Below are 27,191 nucleotides of genomic sequence, written 5' to 3'. Positions count from 1 at the left end.
CGGCGGCCGCCTCGCCTCGCCCCTCCGCGGGCCGGCTCGTGGGCAGCGGCGGGGCCGGAGGCCGCGCGGCTCGGACCTGCTCAGCCCGCCGGGCGGGCGCCGCGTGCCCCGGAGCCTTGAGGCGAGGCGGCGGAGCGAGCGCGACCGAGGGCGCCCGGGCGGCGGCGGCGGCGCTGCCCGTGCCTCGAGCCCCGCGCTCGCCGCCAGCGCGGCGTTAGCCTCGGCCGCCCCGGGCCGGGGGCGGGGAGGCAGGGCCTCGGGGCGCCGCGTGCGGCTCCCGGCTGCCGCGGTTCATTCATCCGCCGGGCGCCTGGCAGCCGCTCGCCGCCGGCACGGGAGGGCGCATGCCGAGGCGGGCGCGAGCCGGGCCCCGTCGTGCCGGGCGGCGGGGGCCCGCGAGGGGCTGAGGGCGGGCGGTGGCCCCCTCCCCCGCCGCCGCGGGCGCCCCCCGCTCCCAGCCCGCCGCCGGCCCGGAGATGGCCCCGCCGCGCCCCGCCGGGGGAGCGCCTCGGTCCTGCCCAGCCTTCGCGCCCGCCTCCCCGCCGCCTCTCCGCCCCGCGCGCTCGGAGGGGAGGAATTAGACATTCCGATGTGGAGCGCCGTGCACGCCGCGCGCTGCCGGCTGTGCCCTCGGAGCGGGCGTCCCCGCGCACCGGTGCCCGGCGCGAGCGCAGGCCAGCCGTGCCGCCGCTGCCCCTAGCGCGGGCGGAGCTCTCCCCTGCCCGAGCGCCCCCGCCCCGCGCCGGGAGCCGCCCCGGGGACATTTGAAGCGCGGCCCCCGCGCCGCCGAGCAGGCCGTTCCCGGGCGTGCGGGCCGGAGCGCGATGGGCGGCGCGGCCCCGAGGACCCGGTGAGCCCGCCGCGCCCGCCGCACATGGAGGCCGCCCGGGCCGAGTAGAGGCCGCCGTCTCCGCGCCGCGCCCGGACCTCAAGGAGCAGGTGCAGCCGCGCGGGAGCGCCCCGCGTCTCCGGGCGAGGACTGACTCGGCGGGCGCACCGGAGCAGCTCCGCCCTCGGCCGCACAGCCCCCGCCGGCCACCCCGCCGCCTCGAGCAGGAACTTCGGCGCAAGTTGGGGCTGGCAACATGGGGTAAGGATGTCCTGGGCTCCTGCGGGCTGTGCACCTGTGCGTGGGCGGGCGGCGTGCCGGACTCGCCGGGCCGGCTCGGGGCAGCGGCGCGCTGACCTTTGCCAGCTATTTTGGTCGAGTGACTCTCCGAGGTCGCCGCGAAGGGATCCCTGCGAGTGCGAGGCTCGCTGGGCACCGGCCGGGCTGCTCTCGTCTGCCCGCAGGGTCAGGTGCTGGTGCCCTCCCGCTGCCCTCTGTCCCGCCCCGGACGAGCCCCGCTGACACGTGTGGGGTTGGTGTCGGGGAGCGTTAACACCTGGGGATCGGGGGCTCTGCGGTGCCGGTGCCCGAGGTGCCCGAGCAGAGACGGGCTGTGGAAGGGCTCTGGGTGGCACGAACTTCTGTGCTCAGTTTCCTTTTTGGCTTTGACGCTCAGACCTGCTGTTCCTGCGGCTGCCTGCCCACCCGGAGCCCACCCCGCCTGTGCCCACCCCACCTGCCTGCCTGCCCGCCCACCCGGAGCCCACCCCGCCTGTGCCCACCCCGCGTGTGCCCACCCCACCTGCCTGCCTGCCCACCCGGAGCCCACCCCGCGTGTGCCCACCCCACCTGCCTGCCTGCCCACCCGGAGCCCACCCCGCGTGTGACCACCCCACCTGCCTGCCTGCCCACCCGGAGCCCACCCTGCCTGCATTTCCGACCTTTCCTTAACTTCTTCACATGTTCGCCTGATGAAATCTTATGCACCTCCTCATCCAAGCAGGAAACCCTTAGAATAAGGAGTCTTTGATAGATTGCCAGTGCTTTTTCTCAAAGGGCAACTTCCAGAATTTTCCAGTGTGTGTGTGGTTGGACCAGCTTCTCAAGTGTAGCTGAGGGCTGGATGTGAAGGAATGGACTCAAGTTCTTAATCCCCTGGGAGGTGTGGGTGCTGTCGCTCACGCTGGGGGAAGCGTCCCCGCTCAGTGGCACCGGTTTGTTGGAATTAACCTTTGAAGTTTGTGAACTTGTGCAACTTTGACAATTGAGAAGCTCCGTGGCAGGAGTCCATCCTGAGGACTCAGTGAGAGATGAGATTGTCCTGGTGAGATGTGGGCTGCGTGAAGAGGAAGAAGGCAGCGTTCTGTTTCTGGTGCTGCTGTGGGCAGGTTCGGGAGGGAACACGCCCTGCCTCGTCTGCAGAAGGAAGGGGTCTACTAGGCGGCCTTTGCAAGATGGTCCAACCTGTAAAAATCTATTTCTTTTTCTCATTCTTTTCCCCCAATTTAATGGTTACCAGGTGGTTTCTTAAAGTAGAACTTTAAGATGGAGGGTTCGCTCCCCTCCTCCCAATAATTTAAATGCTTAAGCTGAAAAAAAAAATAGCATGTGAAAGCTGTTTTACATGAATTGTTCAGATTTTCAGTGAGAAAAATACTGTTCAAAGCCTTTAAAATATGGCTTCCTTTGAGCATCAGCAGCTCTGTTTAAAACGTGTTGGAGGAGGGAAAAAGCAGCAGTTTTCCGTGCTGAGGACTGCATTCTCTCCAGACTGGTGAGAGCGAGGGAGGGGAGACTGCCGTCTGCAGCCGGGAAGCCACCCTGCCGTCGTGTCGCCGAGGGCCCCAGAGGACGGGCCCCAGGGGACGGGCCCCAGAGGACGGGCGTTAGAGCTGTGAAGGCAGCTGCAGGAAGGGGAGGCGCGGCTGAGTGGAACTGCACGGAGCTCGTGGACAGACTTGGTTTGTGAGGAGTGACGAGCGAGGGGAAGTCGAGGCTGGGAAGTGCGACTTGATCCTGTTTCATGTGAGGTGCTGAGGGGAGAGCGGCTGGAGGTGGGAGGGGAGCAGGCAGCAGAGGCGTTGAAGCCAGGTCGCATGCCCGCAGGTGCCCACAGTTCTGTTGGCCCAATGAGCCAAGCTGCTGGGGCCGTGTGTCGGAGGAGGGGAAAGGCTTTCACGTGCTGCCCACCGCCCTCAGTCCCCTTATCGGCCGGTACAGTTCAGCAGGGTGTGTGACGAGTTTCATCTGCACATACCTGGGTTACAGGACCGAGTCAGCTTTGGCTTCATTGTGGACGTGATTGAAAGCCTAGAAGGGCACAGGCTAAGCAAAGACATTTCTGAATAAAATGGATGATTAGGCAGAAGAAAGCCAACGGCTCTTGCAGTGGTAGTTTCTGTACTGTGTGGAAATGGAAGAGAACAGCTGAAACTGACAGTTGGCAGAGCCTATCAAAGTGTCTTGGACGATGCCTGAACATTGACTTGCGGGGACTGTAACGTAGGTGTGTGAGAGCCCTAGGAATTACAGCATTCCTGTGTGTGAGGTGGAGTCCTGGAAAAGCTTCAAAGCCTCCCGTGGGGGGGGGGGGGCTGAGATCTGACCTCCCCACCCCCAGGTTGCATCTCCTAATGGGAGGCGTGAGTCAGTAGCTATTTCAGAACCAGGGCGGGAGTAGGCACCAGCAATCCAGTCACTTGAGGCAATTACTTCATGCTGCTTCTGTTTCCATTGAGTTCCTGTTGGCAGCCTGGTGCCAGGAGCAACGGAGCAGAGAAGGTCCTCCATGCCTCTCCCCACCATGGAGAGCTAGTGGGTTCCCCCTGCTGGGGCCTCCTCAGGACGCTGTTTCTGATTGGACTCACCTGCCTGTGGGACCCTCCAAGCCCACCTTCTCTGGATCACTTACTCAAGTATGAAGTGCGGACTGCAGTATTGCAAACTGGGGTGAAAGACAGGAGGCCGTGTGGTGCTGTCTAAGGATTGTAGCAGCTAGGAGGGGGATCTGGACCCAGGCCTGCAAAGGCAACCATCTCATCACACATCCTTCACTGTTTCCTCATTTGACCAACTTGGAACACTGTGCTCAGAGCTTGGTACTGGGAAGCACACACCGAGGCCGCAGGAGGCCAGCAGGGCACTGGGGCTCTCAGCGGGTTTGTGTGTGGCTGTGAGGCAGAGGGAAGGCGGGGTGGAGGAGGTGATTGGCTGTACCTGGGGATGGATTGGCTGGAGGGGAACCTGTGGCCGTGGAGGGGGCCCTGGGGCAGAGGGACAGCCCCTGGCAGCACTGGGATGAGGGACTCCCTGTGCAGGACACAGCTCTGGAGGCTTAGGGAGGAGCCAGGTGAGAGAGCCTTGCTGTCCACATGGAAGACTTTGGCTTATGCTGTGTGTTTCAGGGCTCCTCCAACTGCGATCTGTGGGCAAGGGTCGCAATTTTACATTGTGACCAGGCCCATGCCTGCTCATAAACTGATAAAATGTGATCAGACAATGCCCTTGATTTGTGTGATGCACTCTATCCTGCTGGTTTCTTCTATTCTATTTTTTAAAAAAAGATTTGTTTAGTTTTTTGTTAGAAAGGCAGACTTTACAGAGAGAATGGAACAGATCTTCCATCTGCTGGTTCACTCCTCAGATGCAGAGGCCAGAGCTGAGCTGAAGCCAGGAACCAGGAGCTTCCTCTGCGTCTCCCACGTGGATGCAGGGTCTCAAAACTTTGGGCAGTCCTGCACTGCTTTTCCAGGCCACAAGCAGGAAGCTGTGCTGGGGACTATGGTGTGGGTGTGGCAGACGTGAAGGTGTGTAGAATATTGTTCCATTGCAGGCAGGGCTGCAAGGAATTTCCCGCTGCGTGGCAGGGCCCCCGTGGATGTCTCTACTAGCACACGAATGCAGCTTCACCCCGCTGAGGATTCTGTAATCTGTTTAGGCATTGTCTGCCTCTGTCTCTGCGGGGTTAATGTTTATGACCAAGGTGAACTTGGAAGTTGATGTTGCTGATATCCTTTTAGCAGAAGGGCCTTTTATTGTTGCTGTCTCAGCTGCCCCCATTGACCATATGCTAATCAAGGGTGTTAAGCCCCTAGGTGTAGTAGGAATCTATTCTTTCCCTCTTTTCCTTGATCTTTTAGGTCCTCCCTTCTGTGATGCATTTCCTTCCTTAACTGATTCAAGATTAAGTTGTAGAATGGGGATTGTAGTAGGAATGTGTTTCTGATTGATATGCACCATCTATTGAGAACTTCCTGACCACAGGGTCAAGATGGATAACATCCTGCTTTAAGGTGAAACAAATGGCAGAATTATCCTTAGAAACACTCACTTGACCATGACGTAAAAAGTCTGAGCCAGAGTTTGACTGTTTCTGTATAAATAAAGTGGACAGCTTTCCCGCATTGTCTGTTATGATCATGAAATCATAGTGGTCCATTTTTTTCCTCATCCATGCACCCTTCTCGAGTTCCGAACTTGAGTGGAACTGGATCAGAAATGGAGCAGCCGGGACATGAACTGATACCCATATGGGGTGCTTGTGCTGCAGGTGGAGGCTTACGTCACCACACCATGACACTGGCTCCTATTTATTACTATTATTAAAAGTCCAGTTAAATGGGCAGAGAGAAGGAGAATTGAGTCCCATCTGCGAAGCCTCTGACCTGGGGCGGGATCAGCAGTGTCCCTCACTTTGTGAGACCTGAGCAGGGGGTTCCTGAAGATCAAAACCACTTCTCTGTTCATTTTTGGAAAATTGAGTGATTTTGAGGCACTGTAAGATTTCACGTTCATTAAGCTTCTTCATTTCAAAAGGCTCTCCACATGAGGAGTATTTATGCAGTTATTAGCCCACATGGAGAAGTTGAGATAAAATGTTAAAGTCTTATTACATGGCATTTCCAGAGTAGGTATAAATTTTATAGCCATTCATCCTAGTCTGAGAGTGGAAGATGAAGCTGATAACGCTGTCTGTTGAGCAGCAGTCTGGAGGGTGACGGCGTTGTATCAAAATTGTCTTTTTGTGTCTTGCCTTTTCCCTTCATTTGAGTTTTTTTTTTTTTTTTTTTTTTTTTTAAGATTTACTTGTCTAATAGGCAAAATTACCCAGATAGAGGCAGAGACAGAGAATTTTTATGTGCTGGTTCATTCCCCAGAGAGCTGCAGTGGCCAGCACTGGGCTGGGCCAAAGCCAGGCGCCAGCTTCACCTGGGTCTCCCGAGCTCTCAGGCCATCCATTAGCTGGGCTGCATTGGGAGTGGGACAGCAGGGACATGATCCGATGCCCATTTGGCATGCTGGCATCACAGGTGGCAGCTTTACCCACTAGGCAACTGTGTAGGCCCATGCCTTTTATTCATTTTTTTAAAGATTTATTTTTACCAGAAGGACGGAGTTATGTAGAGAAGGGGAGAGTGCGCGAGCTTCCACCCACTGGCTCGTTCCCTAAATGGCCACAATGGCCGGAACTGAGCAGATCTGAGGCCAGGAGCTTTCTCCTGATCTACCATGTGGGCACAGGAGCCTGAGGACTTGAACCATCCTCTGTTGCTTTCCTTGACCATAACAGGGAGCTGGAAAGAAGAGGAGAGGCTGGGACACGAACCTGCACCTGTATGGCACTGCAGGTGGAAGCTTAGCCTGCTATGCCATGGTACCAGCCCTTTTTATTTATTCATTTTTTTAATCTGTATACGTCTCTGGTAAATATAATTTAAGATTTATTTTTTTATTATTTTATTTGGAAAGGTGGATATACAGAGAGGAGAGACAGAGAGGAAGATCTTCCGTCCAATGATTCACTCCCCAAGTGAGCACAACGGCCGATGCTAGTCCGAAGCCAGGAGCCTCTTCCAGGCCCCCCACACGGGTACAGTGTCCCAAAGCTTTGGGCTGTCCTCCACTGCTTTCCCAGGCCACAGCAGGGAGCTGGATGAGAAATGGGGTAGCCGGGATTAGAACTGGCGCCCATATGGGATCCCAGGCATGCAAGGCGAGGACCTTAACCACTGCGCCACCGTGCTGGGCCCTAAATATAATTTAGAATTAACTTTATAGGGCCCTCTTTCTTAGTGACTTTTTAGGGAGAATGAAGAGTCTATTCTTCCTCCTTGCACTCCTTGTCTCTCAATTAATGGATCATGGAGCCAGCATGGTGGTTGTGTTAGCTAATATAATTTTAAATGTCTTTCTAAAGTAGGCTATTAAAGGAGAGCAGAAAGTTACATTTGCTTTTATATTAGAAAATAAAATTGCTTCTACACAAGGAAACAGCCATCTAATCAATATTTTGTTTTCATTGTACAGTGTGACTTTGCAAATCCTGTAGCTTTGAAAATCACTTCAACACCTAATGTTAGGTTTGAAGAAAGAAATGGCACTGCTCTGTGGATGTCTTGCTTTTAGTAGTCTTCGCTAAAACATTAAGGGGTTTGACGTAAGCCATGACAAGTGTAGGTCTGCAGTCTTCAAGGTGGAATGCTTGTAAGAATTGAGCACCGCCCTGAGGAAGCCCAGGTGCGCTACCTCACCTGACAGGCTGCTGGTCCCCGGGCGCTCACATGGGCTGCGGCAGGGTGTGCCCTTGACATTTCTGCCTCAGGAGAGTGTTTGTTCCTCTCTCCCCTGGGATAGTTTGCACAGCAGTGTGCTGGGAGCCGTGGCTCTGACACGCGTCTCCGTGGGCAGTGTGTGCTGGCCTTCCTGCAGACCGCTGCACAGTAAAGCCGGGGGACCTGGGCTGCGGGCAGCGGGCCTGGAGCGCGATGGAGGGGACAGTTTAGGTGTGCGTTCAGCTGGATGTGCCGCTTTGCTCAGGCTTTTCCTGGTTGTTGGATCCTTTCACATGGCACTCAGTCTCACTGAAGTGGTTATTATCGTCCCTCTGTTTTATTTAAAAATTTATAAGAAATTTAAGAGGTCTATTTGGAATGAGACTTTTTTTTGGTGAGTTGGACTTTTTTTGCCCTAGTTGTTTTAAGTTTGTTCAGTTGACTTTTTTTTTCTTAAGATTTATTTATTTTTCTTGGAAAGGCAGATTTACCGAAAGAAGGAGAAATGAAGATCTTCTGTCTTCTGATCACTTCCCAAGTGGTTGTAAAGGCTGGAACTAAGCCAATCTGAAGCCAGGAGCCAGGAGCTGCTTCTAGGTCTCCCATGTGGGTGCAGGGTCCCAAGGCTTTGGGCCATCCTCTACTGCTTTCACAAACCACTAGCAGGGAATCTGGATGGGAAGTGGGGCCTCTGGGATAGGAACCAGCACCCATATGGGATCTTGCTGTGTGCTAGGCGAGGACTTGAGCCGCTAGGCTACTGTGCTGGGCCCTACTGATAGGCCCTACTTATTGGCTTCTGAGAAATTATCTAAAATGAATCTATCACTATCTTAAAATCCTCATATCAGACTTCTATTTAGAAATTTCTGTCTGCCTTCTTGGGAGGGGAGATGAATGTGCCCCATTCTAGACTTGGAGAAGACTGTCATGGTTGAGTGTGTTTAGCCTAGCGCTTACTTCCCTGTCCTGTTGCTTGTTTTGTAAAACACTGCTGTTTTCCGTCTTATTTTGTTACGAGTCTCTGGACTTCTAGCATTAACATTCATGTGCTTCTGCTCCATCCCCTGCCGGCTCCCAAGGTGATTAGAGTGAGGGTTCCGGCTCCGCCTGTCTGCTCAGGAGCACCGGGGATCTGGATGTATTCAGCTAAACGGGAAGACTCCCAAGTCACCCTTCAACTCTTGAGATTCTATTGATTTTTCAGAAAATTAGTTCTGGATTGCATTTGCTGACTTCTCCCTGACACAGTTTACCATTTGTAGAATTCGTTACCTATCTTCCCTGTTGTTTTCATTTAGTATCCTGCTAATGTTAAATTTGTGTTTATTGCTGTGGGTGTGTGAGTGCCGGTGGGAAGACATTAATGATAATTCTATTTTTATTTTGCAACATTTGCCTGTTGAATAGTCTTGTGTGTTCAAAGTGTGATTATAGACTGTTCATGGTAAGAAGCTGGCCACAAGAATCTTCATACAGATGGTGCACTGGTCCACGAAAAACCGGAATACACTGTGTGCCGGATGCTCACTAGGACTTCCCCTTTGTAAAGCAGGTTCTGCAGTTGTGTAGAAAGCTTTGAAAGAGTGTAATTGGCACCTGGCGTGGTAGCCTAGTGGCTGAAGTCCTTGCCTTGCACACGCGGGATCCCATTGGATGCCAGTTCGAATCTGGGCAGCCCCGCTGCCCATCCAGCTGCCTACTTGTGGCCTGGGAAAGCAGTCAAGGACGCTCAAAGCCTTGGGACCCTGCAGCCACGTGGGAGACCTGGAGGAGGTTCTGGGCTCCTGGTTCCAGGTACAGCAGGAGGACTACAGTGCTGGGAGCACATCCCAGGCACAGCAGGAGGACTACGGTGCTGGGAGCACCTCCCAGGCACAGCGGGAGACTCCACCTGAGCCACCACGCTACAGTAGGCCAGTGTCCTTGGTGGTAGCCCACCCTGCTGCTCCACAATCCTGACCTGAAGTTTCTTTCTTTTTTTTTTTTTAAAGATTTATTTTATTATTTTTATTGGAAAGGCGGATATACAGAGAGGAAGATCTTCTGTCCAATGATTCACTCCCCAAGTGAGCACAACGGCTGGAGCTGAGCCAATCCGGAGCCAGGAGTCTCTTCTGGGTCTCCCACGCGGGTGCAGGGTCCCAAGGCTTTGGGCCGTCCTAGACTGCTTTCCCGGGCCACAAGCAGGGAGCTAGATGGGAAGCAGGGCTGCCGGGATTAGAACTGGCACCCATATGGGATCCCAGGCGTGCAAGGCGAAGACCTTAACCACTGTGCCATCGCGCTGGGCCCCTGAAATTTCATTTTTTTGTCTTTCTGAATCTTTTAGTTTTTCTACAGTGAGCGTATTAAGTTTCAGAACTCTGAGTTTTAGGAGTGAGATTGTGGGGCCAGCACTGTGGCTAATAGGTTAAGCCTGAACCTGTTGTGCTGGATTGTCTCAGCTGCCCCACCTACAGTCCAGCTCCCTGCTTGTTGCCTGGGAGAACAATGGGAGGTATCTTCTGTATGTTACTGACCGACATATTTCATGGAGAGGGAGGCAGAGTTCAAAGGGATGGTGTGACTTACGGGCAGTTCTGGAACTGTGACGTGGTAGAGCACGGTGTAGACCCGGGTCCTTCCGAATGTGCCCGTTTGTTGTGCCCATTCAGGGGTCCTGAATGCGTGCTCTACACAGGTAGAGGTGGATTTGGAGAGGAGTTTCAAGCATGTCATAAGTCTTTTTTTTTTTCTTTGAAAGAGTTACCGGGAAAAGGGGAGATGGAGACCTTCCATCCACTGGTTCACTCCGCAGATGGCTGTAACAGCCAAAACTGGGCTTGTCTAAAGCCAGGAGCCAGGAACCTCCTCCAGGGTCCTAAGGTCTTGGACCATCCCTCACTGCTTTCCCAGGCCACAAGCAGGGAGCTGGATGGGAAGTGGAGCAGCTGGGACATGAACCAGTGCCCGTATGTGATCCCAATGCACTGGGCCCTGGAAAACTACATTTTAATTGTAGTATAAGTGTCTGCTCAATGGTTTATATTTATTTTTAGTTCATTTTTAAAAGGTTTATTTTTACTTGAAGGTCAGAATTACAGAGAAAGAGATGGAGAGACAAAGATCTACTTCATCCACTGATTGACTCCTCCATGTGTCTACCACAGCCAGAGCTGAGCAGATCTGAAGCCAGGAGCCAAGAGCTTCTTCCAGGTCTTCCACATGGATACAGGGACCCAAGGACCTGGATCATCCTCTGCTGCTTTCCCAGTGCATAAGCACAGATCTGGACCAGAATTGGAGCAGCTGGAACAAGAACTGCTGCCCGTGTGGGATGCCAATGCTAGAGGTGGAGGATTAGCATTCTGAGCCACTGAGCAGCCTCAGTTTTTAAAGTTTAAAGCCAGAACATTGATTGCCTGGCTAATTGTTGAGATTCTAAAGACGTGCTGACTGCTGCCATGGCTGCCCTCATGGGCTCTGGTGTTGTGCCTCTGCTGAACCTCTGCCAGAAGCCGCAGTGCACAGTAGGAGGCACCTGCTGTGGCCAGTCCCAGCGCTGTTTCACTTTTAGCCTCAACGCTCAGTTTCAGTCTCTCTTGCACTTGGCAGGGTAGCCACACTTGCCACAGTGGACTTCTGAAGGTGTGGGTCTCAGAGCCGCCGTGGTGGCACCTGTGTCTCATTGCAATGCTTTTGTTATGTCTCTCCACCTGAGACCTAAAAGCAGTGCATTTGATTCGATGTTACTGCATGTCTGGTGCAGGCTTTCTGAAGTTGTATTGCTGGTAATACTAACAGGCACTAACCTGTAAGTATCACTATCGGTCCATGCTAACTGCCGCTGTTACCAGGCATTGAACCTCCAAAAGGGAGGATCTGTTTTTCTGAGGATCTCGACTCGGACAAGTAGGCATGAGACACTCTCTTGGCACGTGTTTTCAGGGCTTGAAAGTAAAGACTCACAAGGAGGGGTCAGATCCTGATGACACAGCTATAAATTACTCGGTTCCCTCCTTTCTAAGATTGGGATGCGTTGTATTATCCCGTCCTTAAAACTGTTAACTGTGTGGAATTCTCTTGCTCAGAGATCCCCAAATCTACTGTCACTGGGCTTGCCAGGTTAGGGCTCATCTACTGTAGAAGTGGGGGATTTGGAGGGGATTGCAGGCAGTGAGAGCATGCCCTGGCTAATGGCGTGTACGTTTGGGGTCCCTTTGTGTATTCAGGTGTTTGTTCTTGAGCTCTTGCTACGTTAGTGGCTGTGATGACTCATCTGGGTTGGATACAGGTGCGAAAGGCCCCCTTCACTGAAGAAGGGAGACCAGGTGTAGAGTGGCAGAAGTCAACATCACTTTGGTAGTTCTGAATCTGCAGCAGCAGCACTGAAGCGGAATTACCCCGAGAGGGAGAGAGCCATCTTCCATCTACTGGTTCACTTCCCCAAAGCCGCAGCAGAGGGGCTCAGCCAGACCAGAGCCGGGAGTCAGGAGCTTCTTCCAGGTCTCTCGCTTGAGTGCTGGGACCACCCTTGGCCATCTTCAGCTGCTTTCCTAGGCACATTAGCAAGGAGATGGATTGAAAGTGGAGCCATGAGGCCTTGAACTGGTGCTCCTGAGGGAGGCCAGCATCGCAGACGGCAGCATGCCTACCTCGCAAGCCCATCGTGTTTCTTTTCCCTTGGCTTTTCCTGTTCCTCCCACAACTTTTGATTTATTAAGTCTCAGTAGGGTCTGCAGCTCTGCTGTTGTAACAGATTCTCTGATGCCTTTGCAGCTGTTGTAAATGAAACCTCCAGATGGGAGAGCCAGTGATTGCTGAAGTTCCTTTTGTGTCTCTCTCTTGTGCAAAAACTTACATTTGAATTGAAGGAAAAGAAAGCCTGATGGAGCCAAGTATGTGGTCATTTTTGATAGACTATTGAAACTGGTCTCTAAACCTGAGCACTTGAAGCAGTACTTATCCAGCTATGCACGTTTCCTGTGCAGACTTAGTTTTGCTTTCTGACATTTCTGAATGTGTTGTTTTAATTAAAATTGACTCTGCTTTGGCTTCCGATGTTTTCTGTCTTGGGAAGAAATACGGTTTTCTTTTAAGTTATTTATTTAGCTTAGGTATCCTAAAGTTTGTCTTCATGTCATAAATATTAATTTTCTCTTTCTGTATGACAAAGGGCCGCACTTCAGGGTTTCTGTGCTTGGAAGTCAGGGCATCTGTTAGCTGGGTCTTAGGGCCTGCATGGCAGGTGTAGGGTGGCAGCTGGATCCAGGACCTTGGCCTTGGAAAGCCGTCGTCTTCACAGTTCATGTGGCTGTTGGCAGAATTCATTTTCTTGTGGTTATACAACTCAGAGAGGCCTCCTCAGGCCAGCAGAGGAGCCTCTTTTTAAATAGGACTCACACTTGGATGCAGCCCAGCCACTGACGATAGTCTCCCTCTTGACTAGCTTGAAGTTGGCTGATCTGTGACCTAATCTCTTGTGATAGCCCAGCACCACCATCTGCTGTCTGTGCAGGAAGTGACCACCTGGGTGTGGTTATCTCAGGCCGGTCCTGGTCAGGTTTCTGTCCTGCACATGCCTCTGGGTGTGTCCTGATGCTCAGCCGTCCCTTGTGTGTCCATGGGACGGGTGTCTGCACTGCTCCAGAAAGGACCTTCCGCTCCTAGGCACACCATCTGGAGCCCACACTGCCTCTCCGTGTTTTGTCTCGTTTCCTCAACCCTAAGCTTTCTTTCTTGGTTTAACCCTTAGTTTTGCTTGAATACATTTTCCTATAGTTTGCTGGAAAGAGTGGGCAAGGAATTAAGTGTCTGGGACATTGCCTGTGTGAAGGTGTTCCTTCTCCCTCTTCCCCAGCCCCAGTTGAATATGGGTAAATAGACAGGAAATCATTTCCTCTCCCTGTTATGAAGGCTCTTGACCAATTGTGTTCTATTTGCCAGTGTTGTTGGAATGTGTGTGATCCCCCCCACCAACCCACATACATACTTGGGAAGGGTTAGTTTTCCCTCTTGGCCCTGCTGTCCTGAAGTTTCTTGATTATATGGGGGTGGACTGCTTTTGCTTGTTTGTTTGTTTGTTTTGTTTTTGATTGTGTGGTTTTGCTGTTGCTTTGTTGCTTTAAAGATTATTTGAAAGGAAGAGTTACAAAGAGAGGAGAGACAGATCTTGCATCTGCTGTTGGACACTCCAAGTGGGCAAAGAGGAGACTCTCGGTGTGTGCGATCTGTGTCTTACACGGTGGGAGCGTGTGGAGGGGTGAGGTGCCCTGGCAGCCTTGCTCCCCCTGTGCTGTTTGGGCCCCACTGCCCTGTCTTCAGCTGTGTGGAGAGGTCAGTGAGTGGCTGCTGGGGCTAGGCAGGTGCTGCAGTGGAGGTGAGGGCTGTCTGTCCTGCTGTGCTGTCACTGAAACTCCTCAGCCTCCTGGTGGCAGTCCCATCCCTCACCCCCCCCCATGCCTCTGCCCCACATCCTGACAAAGTTGCCCTCTTAGCCCCCTCTCCATAGGATCTTTGTAGTTGAAGGTTTTGCCAAGACAGGTATGACACTTCTGTTTTCCATCTTTTTTTTTTTCTTTTTAAAAGGTTTATGTATTTTTATTGGAAGTCAAACATACAGAGAGGAGGAGAGACAGAGAAAGATCTTCTGTCCTTTTAATTCACACCCGCCCCTCCAAGGGGCTGCAGTGGCTGGAGCTGAGCTGATCCGGAGCCTGGAGCTTCTCCCGGGTCTCCCACGCGGGTGCAGGGTCCCAAGGCTTTGGGCCGTCCCTGACTGCTTTCCCAGGCCACAAGCAGGGAGCCGGATGGGAAGCAGGGCTTCCGGGATACGAACCAGTGACCATATGGGATCCCGGTGCGTGCAAGGCTAGGACTTTAGCTGCTAGGCTATTATGTCGGGCCCTGTTTTCTGTCTTTTAAAACTGTATTCAGGGTACTTACATGCTAGTGGTGCTCTGTTGTTTAATATTTTTATACCTTCTTTTCCTCTTGCATTTTAATAGAGTTTTAGGAAAGGAAGATAAATATGCAGTTAATCTGACCAGATTGCTGAGCTCTGAGCTTTGGAATTTGTAAGACATCTTTCAGGATATGTTGACATTGTTGACAATTAATTGATTGGAATTGGGTGGATGATAAAGTGTTGGCTTTCTAAAAATCTCTCCTTGTACCCAACACCTGAAAATGCAGTGCATGGTGTAAGTACATCTTAAAATTAGAGGCTTTAAATTGTCAGCTGAGACAGCAAAACACAATCCTTTCTCACCATGTCAGGTAGATGAGGTGTTGCTACAGTGTGTCCCATCAGACAGTGCCTCTTGAGCACCTACTCTGTGCTGTGAGTCATACTGGGCAGTGTAGATACAAGAGGAGTAGGCAGGCATGTAAACAAGGAACTACAGTGCTGTGATCCAAGTGCTGCAAGAGCTGTGTGCATTGTGCTCGAGCACTGGAGAAGGGGGCCAGACAAAGCTTCACCAAGCCAGCCGAGTGTGCCTTGAGCTTTAAGGGGAGCAGAAGGCAGAGAAAGGAACATGTGACTGGAAAACCAGCGGGAAGCCAGATGGACCTGTCGCCTTATGAGGAGGGTGCTTTTCCTCTAGGTTAGTGGCCTGTGTTTTTGACATGATCTTCACATCAGAAATCCATGTACCCTTCCTTCACTGTGTGTACAAATAATCTATCCTGTATGTGTGTATGTATCTAATTCAGTTGTACCTATTGTTGTATGATCTGTTTGTGTGGAAATGAAAAAACAAGCATCCTTTTCTTCAGAAGGGTGAGCAGTGGGGCACTTTTTGCTGCTAGTTATTCTGCCTGCATTTTAGATTAACTGTTCAGTCTGCAGAATGAAATAAATGCTGGACTTGGGGAAGGGGGTGGCATGCATCCGTGTGTGTGTGTGTGTGTGTGTGTGTGTGTGTGTGTGTGTGTGTGTGTGGACATGTGGGAGAGGGGTCTTGGAAACACTCAGGTTTAATTGCACAATAGCTTAATGTAGCAGCTTATTCAAGAATAATGACTTTAATTAAAGGAGACTGAAACAAGCTCTGGGTGGAAGAGATTGAAGAGGCCCTGTCGTAGGGGGCAGGGAGGAGAGATGGGCTTGGTCAGGCCTCAGTTGAGGAGGTGTTAACAGGAGGGGAGAAGCAACTTTGCAGCTGGATGAGACTGGATGTGTTCACAGTTGCCTCTGCAGGAATGCCTTCGTTGGGCTTCCTGGTGTCAGTTCAGGAAGAGAGACCTGGACTGGGGATAGGACCTTGGGAATCATCAGAATTCCTAAGTATGGGTGGAAACTGAGTGTAGGTGAGCTCACTTAGGGTATTTATAGAAAAGAACGGATCAGGCATCTCCAGATACTCATTGAAGAGGCAGGAAAATGAGCTGAGAGAGATGTCAGGTGAGAACAGTGCACAGCAGCCAAGAAGGGGCATCAGATGAGACGAGAGGTGTCCACCAGACATCAGTGTGTGCAGCGGAGCGGCCTAGGGTGGAAACTGAGCTGCTACAGTGCAGGCAGCGAGGGAGCGAGGAGGGCTGGAGACGAGCCTGACTCCTGGAAGAGCAAGCCTCTCAGGAGAGCACAGCTCCAGCAGGTCCCAGGGCTCTGAAATTCTTTGGTCTTACTTATGAAATGGAATTAATGCTTTCAAAATAATTGTGGTTTTTTTTGCTTCCCAAATGGCCACAGAGACTGGGACTGGCTGGGCCATTTTCCGCTGCTTTCCCAAACATATTAGCAAGGAGCTGGATTGGAAATATAGCAGCCTAGGCTTTAAACGGCACCCATATGAGATGCCATCATTGCTGATGTGGCTCTAATGGGCTGCCCCACGGTGGCCTGCATCTTTCCCAGGCCATCATCTGGGAGCTAGGACACAGGTGAGTACAGACATGTGATGCCAGGGTTACAGGCAGTGATTTTGTCAGCTCTGCCAGAATCCCAGCCATGTCTTCCCATTATTTTGAAAACCGAAACTGAAAAATCTTTTGTATTCCTATCTGTCCTGTTGCGAGTTGAGCAAATCTATCTCAAAAATGAGTCGGAGACCCTCAGAAGCTCGGGAGTTGAGCTGTCCTATTCCACCACATGTGGAGGAGGGCAGCAGCCTGGATCAGCCATGTTCAGGGTTTATTTTTTAAGGATGTATTATTTTTTATTACAAAGTCAGATATACAGAGAGGAGGAGAAATGGAGAGGAAGATCTTCCTTCCGATGATTCACTCCCCAAGTGACCGCAACGGCCAGTGCTGCGCTAGTCTGAAGCCGGGAGCCAGGAGCTTCTTCCAGGTCTCCCACGCGGGTGCAGGGTCCCAAGGCTTTGGGCCATTCTCGACTGCTTTCCCAGGCCACAGCAGGGAGCTGGATGGGAAGCAGGGCTGCCGGGATACGAACCAGTGTCCATATGGGATCCCGTTGCATGCAAGGTGAGAATTTCAGCCACTAGGCTGTGGCATCAGGCCTGTTCAGGGGTTTTGAAGCAGTGACCATCCAGTTAACTAAACGAGCATTGGCACAGGATACAAATCATTCAGTCAACCAAGCTTACATCAAGTGCAGCGGTGTGAAACAGACACTGTTAGTTTAAGCTATCGAGTCTGTAAGAGCTGCATTCTGTCTGGGGCGAACAACTAAACCAACAAAATGGATCCTTCCGTTTCCATGTACAGAATCCAGTTTGGGGCAATCAGCTTACTATTTAAGCTGTAAAAAGCAGGATCTCATTCTGGAGTGGGATAGTTGCTTGTGATAAGCACTGTCACATTCCTGGGACTTTGCATAACCCCAAGGTCTTCTGAGAACCCAAGGTTACGGACACGTCCCAGACATGTTTCAGGAGATGTAGCCTTATTGTCATCATTTCTAATTATCTGTCATAGTTCATGGCAAGAAAATTCAATCTGATCCTGAAAATGTTTATGTTGGGGGGGGCATTTGGTACAGGAGTTAAGATTCCATGTGGGACACCCACTCCCCACCTTGGTATTTCTGGGTGTGTATTCCCACTTTAGCCTGATTCCCCCTTCTGCCTGGATGCACCCTGGAGGCAGCAGGCTGGGATTCAGTTACCTGAGGCTGCTGCAGTCCTTTCAGAGGGAGCCAGTGTCTGGAATATACACACATATATTTATGTGTGTATGTGTACACATGTGTGTATGTATTTAACCTTTCAAAAGTATATTAATTTAAAAACCAAAACTTTATGTTAAGAAGGAAGCATAACAATTCAGAAATACCCTGTGCTTGCAGTGACTTACTCGAGAAGAGCCAGCCACATCGCCAAGTCTTGACACTGGTTAGTGCATTTGTGCAGAAGTGAGTTGGGAACATGGGAAGGCAAGGAAAAACGCTGTTGAAAGGCTGAGACAAAAGACAGCTAAAAATAAACAACTTTGAGGAATGCCATCATCGTTGCCCGGGAATCATGTAACATGAAATAGAAGTTCCAATGAATTTAAAGGATTCCATTCATTCAGTGTTCACTGCGTACAACCTGCAGGGTGTGGCGACACAGGTGTGAACAGCACACATGGCCTGTTCTGAGGGTGGGGGAGGGCCTTTGGATTTATGTAGGCAAAGTATGTGTGTCCAGGCTTTTGTCAGCTAACGTATGTTTATTTAAAATAGTTTGATATTTCTTCCCTCCCTCCCTAAGAGGCAGGGACACAGAGCAAGTCTTCCATCTGGGGTTTACTTCCCAGATGGCTTCCGTAGCTAGAGATGGGCTGCTCTGAAGTTCTCCTGTATGGTGCAGGAGCCTAAACACTTCAGCCTTCTGCTGCTTTCTCGGGCACATTAGTAGAGTTGGGCCATAAGTGGAGCAGCTGGGACTGAAAAGGGCGCCCACATGGTAAGCTGGCTCCACATACGGTGGCTTTACCTGTTTGGCCACAGTACTGGCCTGGAATGGTTTACTTTTTAGATTTATTTATTTTAATTGAAAAGTCATATTTATAGGGAGAAAGAGAGAGGGGAAGATCATCCATCCACTGATTCACTCCCCAAGTGACTACAACGGCTGGAGCTATGCTGATCTCAAGCCAGGAGCTTCTTCCTGGTCTCCCACACGGGTGCAGGGTCCCAAAGCTTTGGACTGTCCTCAACTGCTTTCCCACGCAACAAGTAGGGAGCTGGATGGGAAGCAGTGCTGTCAGGATGAGAACTGGGGCCCATATGGGATCCCGGCGCGTGCAAGGACTTTAGCCGCTAGGGTACTGCACCAGGTCTTTATCTGCTAGTCTATCTTTGTCATTTCTGAGTATGTTTCTTGTGATTAATTTTTCTGTTCATTATGGATTGGTTCTGCGTTGCTTATGTATTGAACATGTTAGGCTTTAGAATTTTACCTGATTGATGCTGAGTACTTTGAGCTTTGTCTTGGAACTTGGGCAAGTTATTTGAACAGTATGAACTTTTTTTTTCAAGGCTTGCTTTTGAACCCTGTGTGTAGGACCAGAGCTGTGTTCTACTGAATAGCTAATTTTAGCTCATTACTGAGAAAATGCCTTTCTGGCTGCTTGACCGGCGTTGCGTGTGCTCGCTTTTGGGTGGGCGGATGTGAACTGTTCCTCGCTTTGTGTGAGTCCCAGGAATTAGACTGCCTGCTCTTTCTGAGGGCTCCTCCCTGGGGTTGGATTGTTCTCTGCTGTGTGCACGCTGATGGATCTGCCCGGGGTTTGTAAAGGGCACTGCTGTGCAGCTCTCCCCGCTCAGCTCCTCCTGTCTGACACTTGTAAATGCTACTTGCCTGTGTCCTCCAAATTTTGAACCCTGTCCTAAACTCAGGACTCTGGGGAATTTCCTGCTACTACTAAGTTCTGGAGTAAGTAAGGTTTGGTATTTGAGAGCTCTGATTTTTATCAGCATGAGAAGAGTTTAAATGGTCAATGTCCAGAGAGACCTCATGAAAGACGTGGAACACTGTGGAATGTTTGTGTGGAGATATCAATGCTTTTATAGCTACAATGGCTGTTTCAGAGGCAGTGAGGAAGTAAAATGTATTTTGTTAGCATGAAGTAACAAAGATTTATGTTTGTTAGTTGGTCACTGAATTATTCTCAAGTAAAAACAATTTATTTTTATTTTTGCTTTAGTTGGAAAGGCAGATATACAGAGAAGGAAATAGAGAAAGATTTTTCATCTGCTGGTTCATTAAGTGGCTGCAGTGGTTGGAGCTGAGCTGATCTGAAGCAAGGAGCCAGTAGGCTCTTCCCGGTCTCCCACGTGGGTGCAGGGTCCCAAGGCTTTGGACTGTCCTCTGTTGCTCTCCCAGGCCACAAACAGGGAGCTAGTTGGAAGCAGGGCTGCTGGAATTTGAACTGGCACATTCAAGGACTTTAGCTGCTAGGCCACCACTCCGAGCCCTCCTTGATGTATCCTATCTCTTACTGGAATTTAGCTGAATTTAACACAGTTCCTGCTGAAAGAAAAAAAAATATGAAGTCTAACAAAATTGAAAATCTAGTACTGTAACCATGAATGTATCCGACACAACCCTTGATGTGTGTGTGTGTGTGTGTGTATTTATTCCCATAGTTTATCTGAGACTGATGGGCTTTTAAATGTGTGGAAGCTGTGGGGAGAAGGACAGTGCCTTAACATAATATGTGAAGCATCTGTTCGTGGCCCTGACATCCCACACAGACACCGGTTCCCATCCCAGCTGATCCTGTTCTAATCCAGCTCCGTACTATGACCTGGGAAAGCAATGGAGGATGGCCCACGTGCTTGGGACCCTGTACCCGCATAGGAGACATGGAAGAAACTCCTAGCTTTCACTCAGCTCAGCACTGGCTGTTGTCATCATTTTTGGGGTGAACCAATGGACGGAAGATCTCTGCCTCTCCTCCTCTCTGTAACTCTGCCTTTCAACTAAAAACAAAACAAAATATTTAAAAATGCATAGAAGGGACAGAAACAGTGTCACCTGGCTGTTATTGAATAAATTACAAACCACAGTTTTGAATCCTGAAAATGTTAAATATATGTTAGTGTATTCAGTGGGTTTGCCTGCTCTTCACATTGCATGGCCTTTTGAATGCATCTGTTGAAGTGCTCTGCTTCCTCTCCTGCTTCCTGCAGCTGTGCCTGGGAAGGTGGCAGGAGATGGCCCAAGTACTGGGGCTGCCATCATGCACATGTGGGACCTGGCTTGAGCCTACCCCAGACCTTGGCTTTTATAGGCATTCAGGGAACACGCAAGGGGATGGTGTATTTTTTCCACTTTCTCTCTGAATCTTTAAAAAATATTTGGTGCCATAGTCTACTGGAATGAGGTTGATTAAAAATACTCTAATTGTGAGACTGTGTAAGGAAGATAAACAGTGTTGATTCTGTTTAAATGTATGCTTATAATTTAATAATCATTCTCATATAGATATGCTTAATATGACATTTTGTTCAAATGTATCAACTTGATGTCATGAAAGTATTTCTTATGGTTAATCAGAATATACTGATTTTAAAACAAGTACTCCACTTTAGTGCGCAACTAGCCAGTTAGAAAACTCAAGGAAATCAGTAGAAGCCTTTTTAAAAGAATTCTTTCAGAAGAGGTTTTTTTATAGTTGCTGATTTTAAGTTGTAGATTTTTGCTGTAGTCATGTTTTTCTACAGTGTTGTGTATGTTGGGTAGGCTCCTGCTGTGTGTTTGGTTTGTCACTAGGTGGAGTTCTCACAGTATGTCCTGTGTTGGGTAGCCATGAGTAGAATATTCCTTGCTTTCCTCCATGTAATCATCTTTTTTTAAAATGGAAGAATAGTCTGTGCATAAGCAGCTGGCTGCTGAGACACGCAGCACTGCAGTAGGGTTACACAGCTTGATGTTATAATGCAGTCAGTGCTGGGCAGCATCAACATAGGTTAGACAGTGTGGATTTTCTTGGAGTGTGTCTGTATGAAGGGGAGAGAGAGATGGTAGCCGGTTCCCTGGTCTTGTAGAATTAGGATCTGCATCTGTAACTTGTACAGGACAGTTCTTTTTAAGAAGTCCCAGCACCTGAACTTCTGCTTGTCAGCAGGTACGATTGCCACCACAAGGGGTCTCGCTCAAGGCTTGTCCTTGGCTTTCCGTGCCTTTGTTCTTTTGGTTTTAGCTGTGGTCTTGTTATTTCACACTCAGGAACCAGGTTCCAGGTAGCATGTCAGAGCTGGATATGCCCTCAGCACTCCCCACTCCTCTTGCTGGCTGTGTCTAGACTCTTGCCTCTCCCTTGCTTCCCTTTCGTTGTCCCTCAAAGATAACAAAAACACACTCAGTATCTTAAATCAGTTGAGTTCAAGCGCTTTAAGACTTTCTGTAGTTCTTTGGAAATCTTCAAATATGATCCCCTAAAGCTGCTTTTTATCTGTGTTATGTAAATTTCCCCACAATGTGTTTAAAAGATGGTTCCTGCAACAAAATTTTGGCAATTGAATAGTATTTACAGAATTATAAAAAGATGGAATAGTCGCCTGCCCATACCTTCCTTTGTCCAATCCCCGTACCAGAGGCAGCTGCTTCTAAGAATTCAGATGTTTTATTTCTTTTGGTAGTTGCCTCGTTACGAATAAGTTCTTACACCACCATTTTGTAATGAAAAGCTTTAGATATTTAATCAATCCTTGGGGCCGAAGGGCAACTAGAGTGTGAACTTACACTATTTCCATATTCTCTGCGTTTCTTCCTCCTCCCACCCGTCCCGGTGTATTGATTCTTGTAAATCTCTCCTTTGATTAGCCCTGTTTTTTTTTTTTTAATTGACATTTGTATGCTTTGGGGCTATCTTGTAAAGTCAGTGGATGACCATGCATAGCCAAACAGGAATTCTGGAGGACCATCCTTGTCATTTCCCAGGTTGGGAGCAGAGTTTATTACATGTGAGCTTTTGTCTTCAGTCATCACTTGTGTAATTCTTGAAGTAACACCTGTTTGAAGAAGTTAGCAAACTTGTTTTGTCGCCCAAGAAGCCTGGAGCTGGGCTGGTTCTTGTGCTTGGTGACATAATCTGGGAACCGGATTCTTTGTTTTTCCATCTGTTGATGAACAAATAATACCGGCTTTGTTCTCAAGTATGCTCCTCTCACGTAAGACGATTATTGTACACACGTTACTTAAGAGAACAGGTCTTTATAGTTTTTGATTATCTCATTGTTGCGTGCCCAGTGGCTTCCAGCAAGCTTCTGCTAGTTATCTCATTAAATGAATTGCTTCAGAAGTCTGTCCCTAAGTCAGCTCCTGGCAGGAGTGGAAGCTCAGACCAGCAGCCCGAGGAGGACATTGGGTGTTAGGGAGGGGCAAGGAAGCATGCGTGACCGTGATGGTGGTTCATGGCCATGCCACACCCTCCATGGAACATGGAAATGGACCTGTCTCCAACACTTCTGCAAGGCTACTTTTCTTACTCATTTATTTTAAAATCAAGTAGAAAGGAAAGGAATCACTTGAAATCATGTTCCTTTTTGTATAAAGGATACATACCATTACCTATTTGTCCTGCTCATTTGAACTCACATGTTAGCTAGGTGTTTCATGGTAAACCATTGAATTTCTGCTCTTGCCCTTGGATTTGGTTTTGTTTACTGGATACACACCTTTGCACTGTGTTGGAAAAAGGATTCATTGAGTAATAAATAAAGTATTTGTAGAACAATACACTTGAATATTAGTCATCCTAAACAATATTATTAATGTGTTAAAGGTATCCAGAAGACAAATACAGACTTAGTTTTTCCTATATTTAGTGCTCATTTATCTTGTGGAAATAAGTTTGTTTTTATTTTGCATCAGTTTGTTTTAATGACCTTTTGTCTTTCCTATAGAGTTAAAAGTAGTAACTTTAAAAAAAAATTTATTTTTTGAAACATTTGTCCCACCCACCTTCTTCCATATCTCTACCCTCCCCACCCTGATCAGAGACACACATGGGCATGCATCCCTCTCAACTATATAAGCAACATTAAAAATAAAATAATAGTGATATTTATTCTGATTTGAAAGGCATGCTTACAGAAAGAAGGAGTGATTTTTATCTCTTGGTTTAACCCCGAGTCATTAGGTCTTTTTTAAGAGGATAAGTACTCTAAGATGTCAGATATAGGTTCTCTGCCACCTCTTCTACAGCTGTTTTTCTAAAATGAATTTTACAGATGTGCTTAGTGTTAAAGTTCTCCTAGACCATCATAAGACCTCTTTCCTGGTAAGTCCTCAGACTTTTTAGTGTAGCCTTGTCTTCTCTGAGCTCCAAGCTGGTGTTTCTAGATTCTTGACCCAGTAGTCCCAAATGCAAACCCTGGAAGCATGTGGACCCGGTCAGCACCGAGCTCATTTGCTTACCTTCCTTTCCCCTGATTGGAACTTAGTTTCTCATCCTGGTTAATAGCGCCGTCTTCTTTTCAGACACCCACCTGGAAGCCAGGGAGTCTTAGATTCCTTCCACATCTCTGATCCTGGGGTTTCCAGCCTAACACTACTGATACTGGGGCTGGGGTGTTGTGGAGAGCTGCTGTGTACACTGCAGATGTTTAGCACACTGCCTCCATTGTGACAGCACAGATATCTGCAGTCACTGGGAGCTGTTCTTTCAGGAAATACAGTCAGTCTGTTATTTACTGATGGTGCTGTCTACACTCACCTATAATTCCTTCTCATGTGCCCACCCTTCTCCCTAACCTCCCATTCTCTTTACTTTTTAAAGCCTAGATTCTTTACTAAGGCTCATCCCCCTTAGTCTGCTTCTTCCCTCCATCCAGACCTTCAGAGCTGCCAGATTAATTTAAGATGAAAAATTGCTTCCTGTTCACAGTCCCTAAGCGGCTTGCAGTGTAGACCCTGTGCAGCGGCTTCTCCCCTCGTCATGCTTTAGATACTCACTAGTTCTCAGCGTGGAGTTAGGTCCTCTTTCCACCAAGTCATCATTTGTTTGGATTCTGCTTATGCATCAGTTTCTCAGAGAATCTGTCAAGGTGAGAGCATTTTATTCTTACCATGTCATTCTTCCCTCAATGACTCGAACCATCTTTAGCCAGTCCTTGGCATGAAACAGTTACTTGGCACAAGTTTGATTTGTTTGTGAGCGTGTCCTATCAGATGCTTCGTGTCTGTGTACTTCTGAAAGTTCTGTCCCCTTTGTTAGTCACGAAAGTGTTTCCCTAATGGCTCTCTTATTTTTAAAAGATTTATTTGTTTTATTTGAAATGCAGACTTAGAGGGAGAGACAGAGGAATCTTCCATACACTGGTTCACTCCATAAGTGGCCACAACAGCTGGGGTTGGGCCAAGTCAAAGACTGGAGCCCAGAATTCCACCCATGTCTCCCATGAGGCTGGCGAGGGCCCACATAATCTGCTGCTGTTGGAGGCACGTTAGTGGGGAGTGCGTGGGAGGCAGAGCCTCTGGACCGTGGGCTAGTGCTCTGAGGAGAGATGCTGCTGTCACACGCTGTGGCTCAACTTGCTCTCCTGCATCACCAGCTCCAGTCATCACCTATTTTTAAGACAAGTAGTAAGCTCTCTTACAAACAAACTATAAATAGACTGAGATTTTTATGCTGAAAAGGATTAAATTGAGTGGATAAATGAAATTGTGTGGATTAATGCCATGTGAAAATTTTTTATGGATTCAAAACATTGCAGTAAGAATTTGTTAATTGATCATAAGAAGCTTGCAACACAATATTATCTTAGTAACTATTTTAGTTTTTAGAAAATATGCTTATTAAAATATATTTCTATATTCGCCAGCCTGCTTTGTTTAGAGATTACCTTCCATGAAGTGAATACAGAAAAATCTATCCGGTTTGTTGATGGTTTCACCCCTGTTCCTGTGTGTCCTATTACTAAGAGCTGTTTGTAACTAGTTTTCTATGAACTGAAGTTAGTCACTGTTGGATGAGCCACAAAATAGGGGTTGCAGAACTTCTGGAAGATTTCTATAGCACTGGCCTCATGAGAGTAAGGCCGGATCCCGACATAGAATCCTTTATCCTGGCAGAGTGTCTGGCCAACTTGTCAATAACGATTTATTAAACCCACCCATTTGCAATGACTGTTCAGCAAGAAGTCCTGTGTCTACTTCACTTGTTAAGGAGCGACACGTAATGGATCACTGTTGTCCAAGAGAAACCGATTCTCTGGTTTCTCCTTTGCATATTCTGCTTTGCTTTCTTTTGAGTTAGAAAAAAAATAATAATAAAACTAAGAACTCCATAAAGTGAAATTTAAAATGTATTTAATTTTAAACATAAAATATTAACAGTTGTAATTCTCTGTAGAACTTGAACTGATTTTCAAAGGTAGTGGTAAAAAGAGATGAGCTTTATTTTGTCAAGTTTTTTGGAGGGGGTAAAGGCTCGGTAAGTGGTCCTTTTCAGGGTTTTATACCACTTTTAAATAGAGAACATCTCATTGCTCAAATTGAGAAACAACTTTTTTTTTTTATTTTAGATTTTATTTTTATTGGAAAGTCAGATATACAGAAAGGAGGAGACACAGAGAAGTTGTTGCTTGGCTGATTCACTTCCCAAGTTACTGCAATGGCCAGAGCTGAGCCAATCCAAAGCCAGGAGCCAGGAGTTTCTTCCAGGTGTGCCTCATGGGTGCAGGGTCCCAAGGCTTTGGGCCGTCCTCAACTGATTTCCCAGGTCACAAGCAGGGAGTTGGATGGGAAGAAGTGCTGCTGGCATTAGAACTGGTGGCCATGTGGGATCCTGGCACGTGCAAGGCAAGGACTTTAGCCACTAGGCTATTGCGATGGGCCTGATAAATTTCTCTTAACAGTCATTTAAAATCTATGTGTTTGGGTCTGGAATGGTGGCTTAGTGTGCTACTTATCCTCCTGCATGGCCAGCATCCCCTGTAGGCATTAGTTCATGTCTTGGCTGCTCCACTTCTGGTCCAGTTCCTTGATTGTGTTGAGAAAGTAATGGTGGATGGCCAAGGCTTTGGATCCCTGCACACATGTGGGAGACTCCAAACTTGCTGGCGTTAGACAGGCCCAGCTCGGGCCGTTGCAGCTGCTTGTAGAGCAAGCTAGTGATGGAGGGTCTCTGTCTCCTTCTCTGTAACTCTGACTTTCCAGTAAAATTGAAAATATTTTTTTAAAATAAGATATATGTATATGTAATTGAAAGGTTCTGTTTCTTTGTAAATCTAAGGCCCGCCTTCAGCTAAGTAAAAGATATTTGAGTGGTTTTGTTTTTCATACATCTTTCAGTGTGGTAGAGATTATGTTGAATATAAGCTTTCCTAGTGAGTTGTTTACCTGTTACCAGAATAATACAATTTTGAATGAGTAACACAAAATGGGTGTGCTTCAGTGGGGTGTGGTCAGCTCTCAGGATCCTCTCACCTTCTCGAAGGTGCCAGAATCCTGAATGAGCTAACAGTGAGTCTTTGCACCTGGCCAGAGTTCAGTGTCCTGTCTCTGCAAGCTCCTGGGTACACCGTTCTGCTCAGCCAGTGGTAACCCCTGTTTTTCATGTGTGTTTCAGTTTATGAATGCACATCATTTAATATGTGTTGTTGATGCCAGAGTGAGCTGATGCAGCACACTGTCTCCCAGACACACAGAGCATACCCAGGGCTGTGCTTACATGCCCTTGTAACCAAGCAGAGCAACACCAGGAAGTACAAAAGTGGGAAAAAACATGGTGCTGAGTAGATCCTGAGAAGGTAATTATTGATAGTAAGAAAGCTGGAAACCAGAAGGCAGCATGCCATCCTGTCTCAGTTTAGAAACCCGTGTCTGTGGCGTGCCCGGCACCATGAGCCTGTTAGAACGGCTGAGAACGTGTCCACAAGCGGATTAGGAGTAGGTAGATTTGTTGCACAGCATCTGTGAAGG

General features: G+C 48.7%; 1 protein-coding gene across 2 annotated transcripts in view; it reads left to right on the top strand.

Moving 5' to 3' along the window:
- Positions 1 to 903: 903 nt before the first annotated feature.
- Positions 904 to 27,191, top strand: part of HOMER1 (homer scaffold protein 1) — a 72,280-nt gene continuing 45,992 nt past the window's right edge. Inside the window, exon 1 of one of the 2 annotated variants that reach the window (XM_040985964.1) lies at positions 904 to 1,090. In XM_040985964.1, the coding sequence (XP_040841898.1) occupies positions 1,086 to 1,090 (5 nt within the window). In that variant the 5' untranslated portion in view covers positions 904 to 1,085. The remainder of the gene's footprint in view (positions 1,091 to 27,191) is intronic. The other variant, XM_040985965.1, reaches the window with a different exon arrangement.

The sequence above is a fragment of the Ochotona curzoniae genome, unplaced genomic scaffold (assembly GCF_017591425.1).
Source record: "Ochotona curzoniae isolate NIBS_2020 unplaced genomic scaffold, NIBS_Ocur_1.0 contig_4501, whole genome shotgun sequence".
NCBI classification, from domain to species: domain Eukaryota; kingdom Metazoa; phylum Chordata; class Mammalia; order Lagomorpha; family Ochotonidae; genus Ochotona; species Ochotona curzoniae.
The sequence above is the reverse complement of the archived record's forward strand: the minus strand, read 5'-3'. Positions and strand labels throughout refer to the sequence as shown.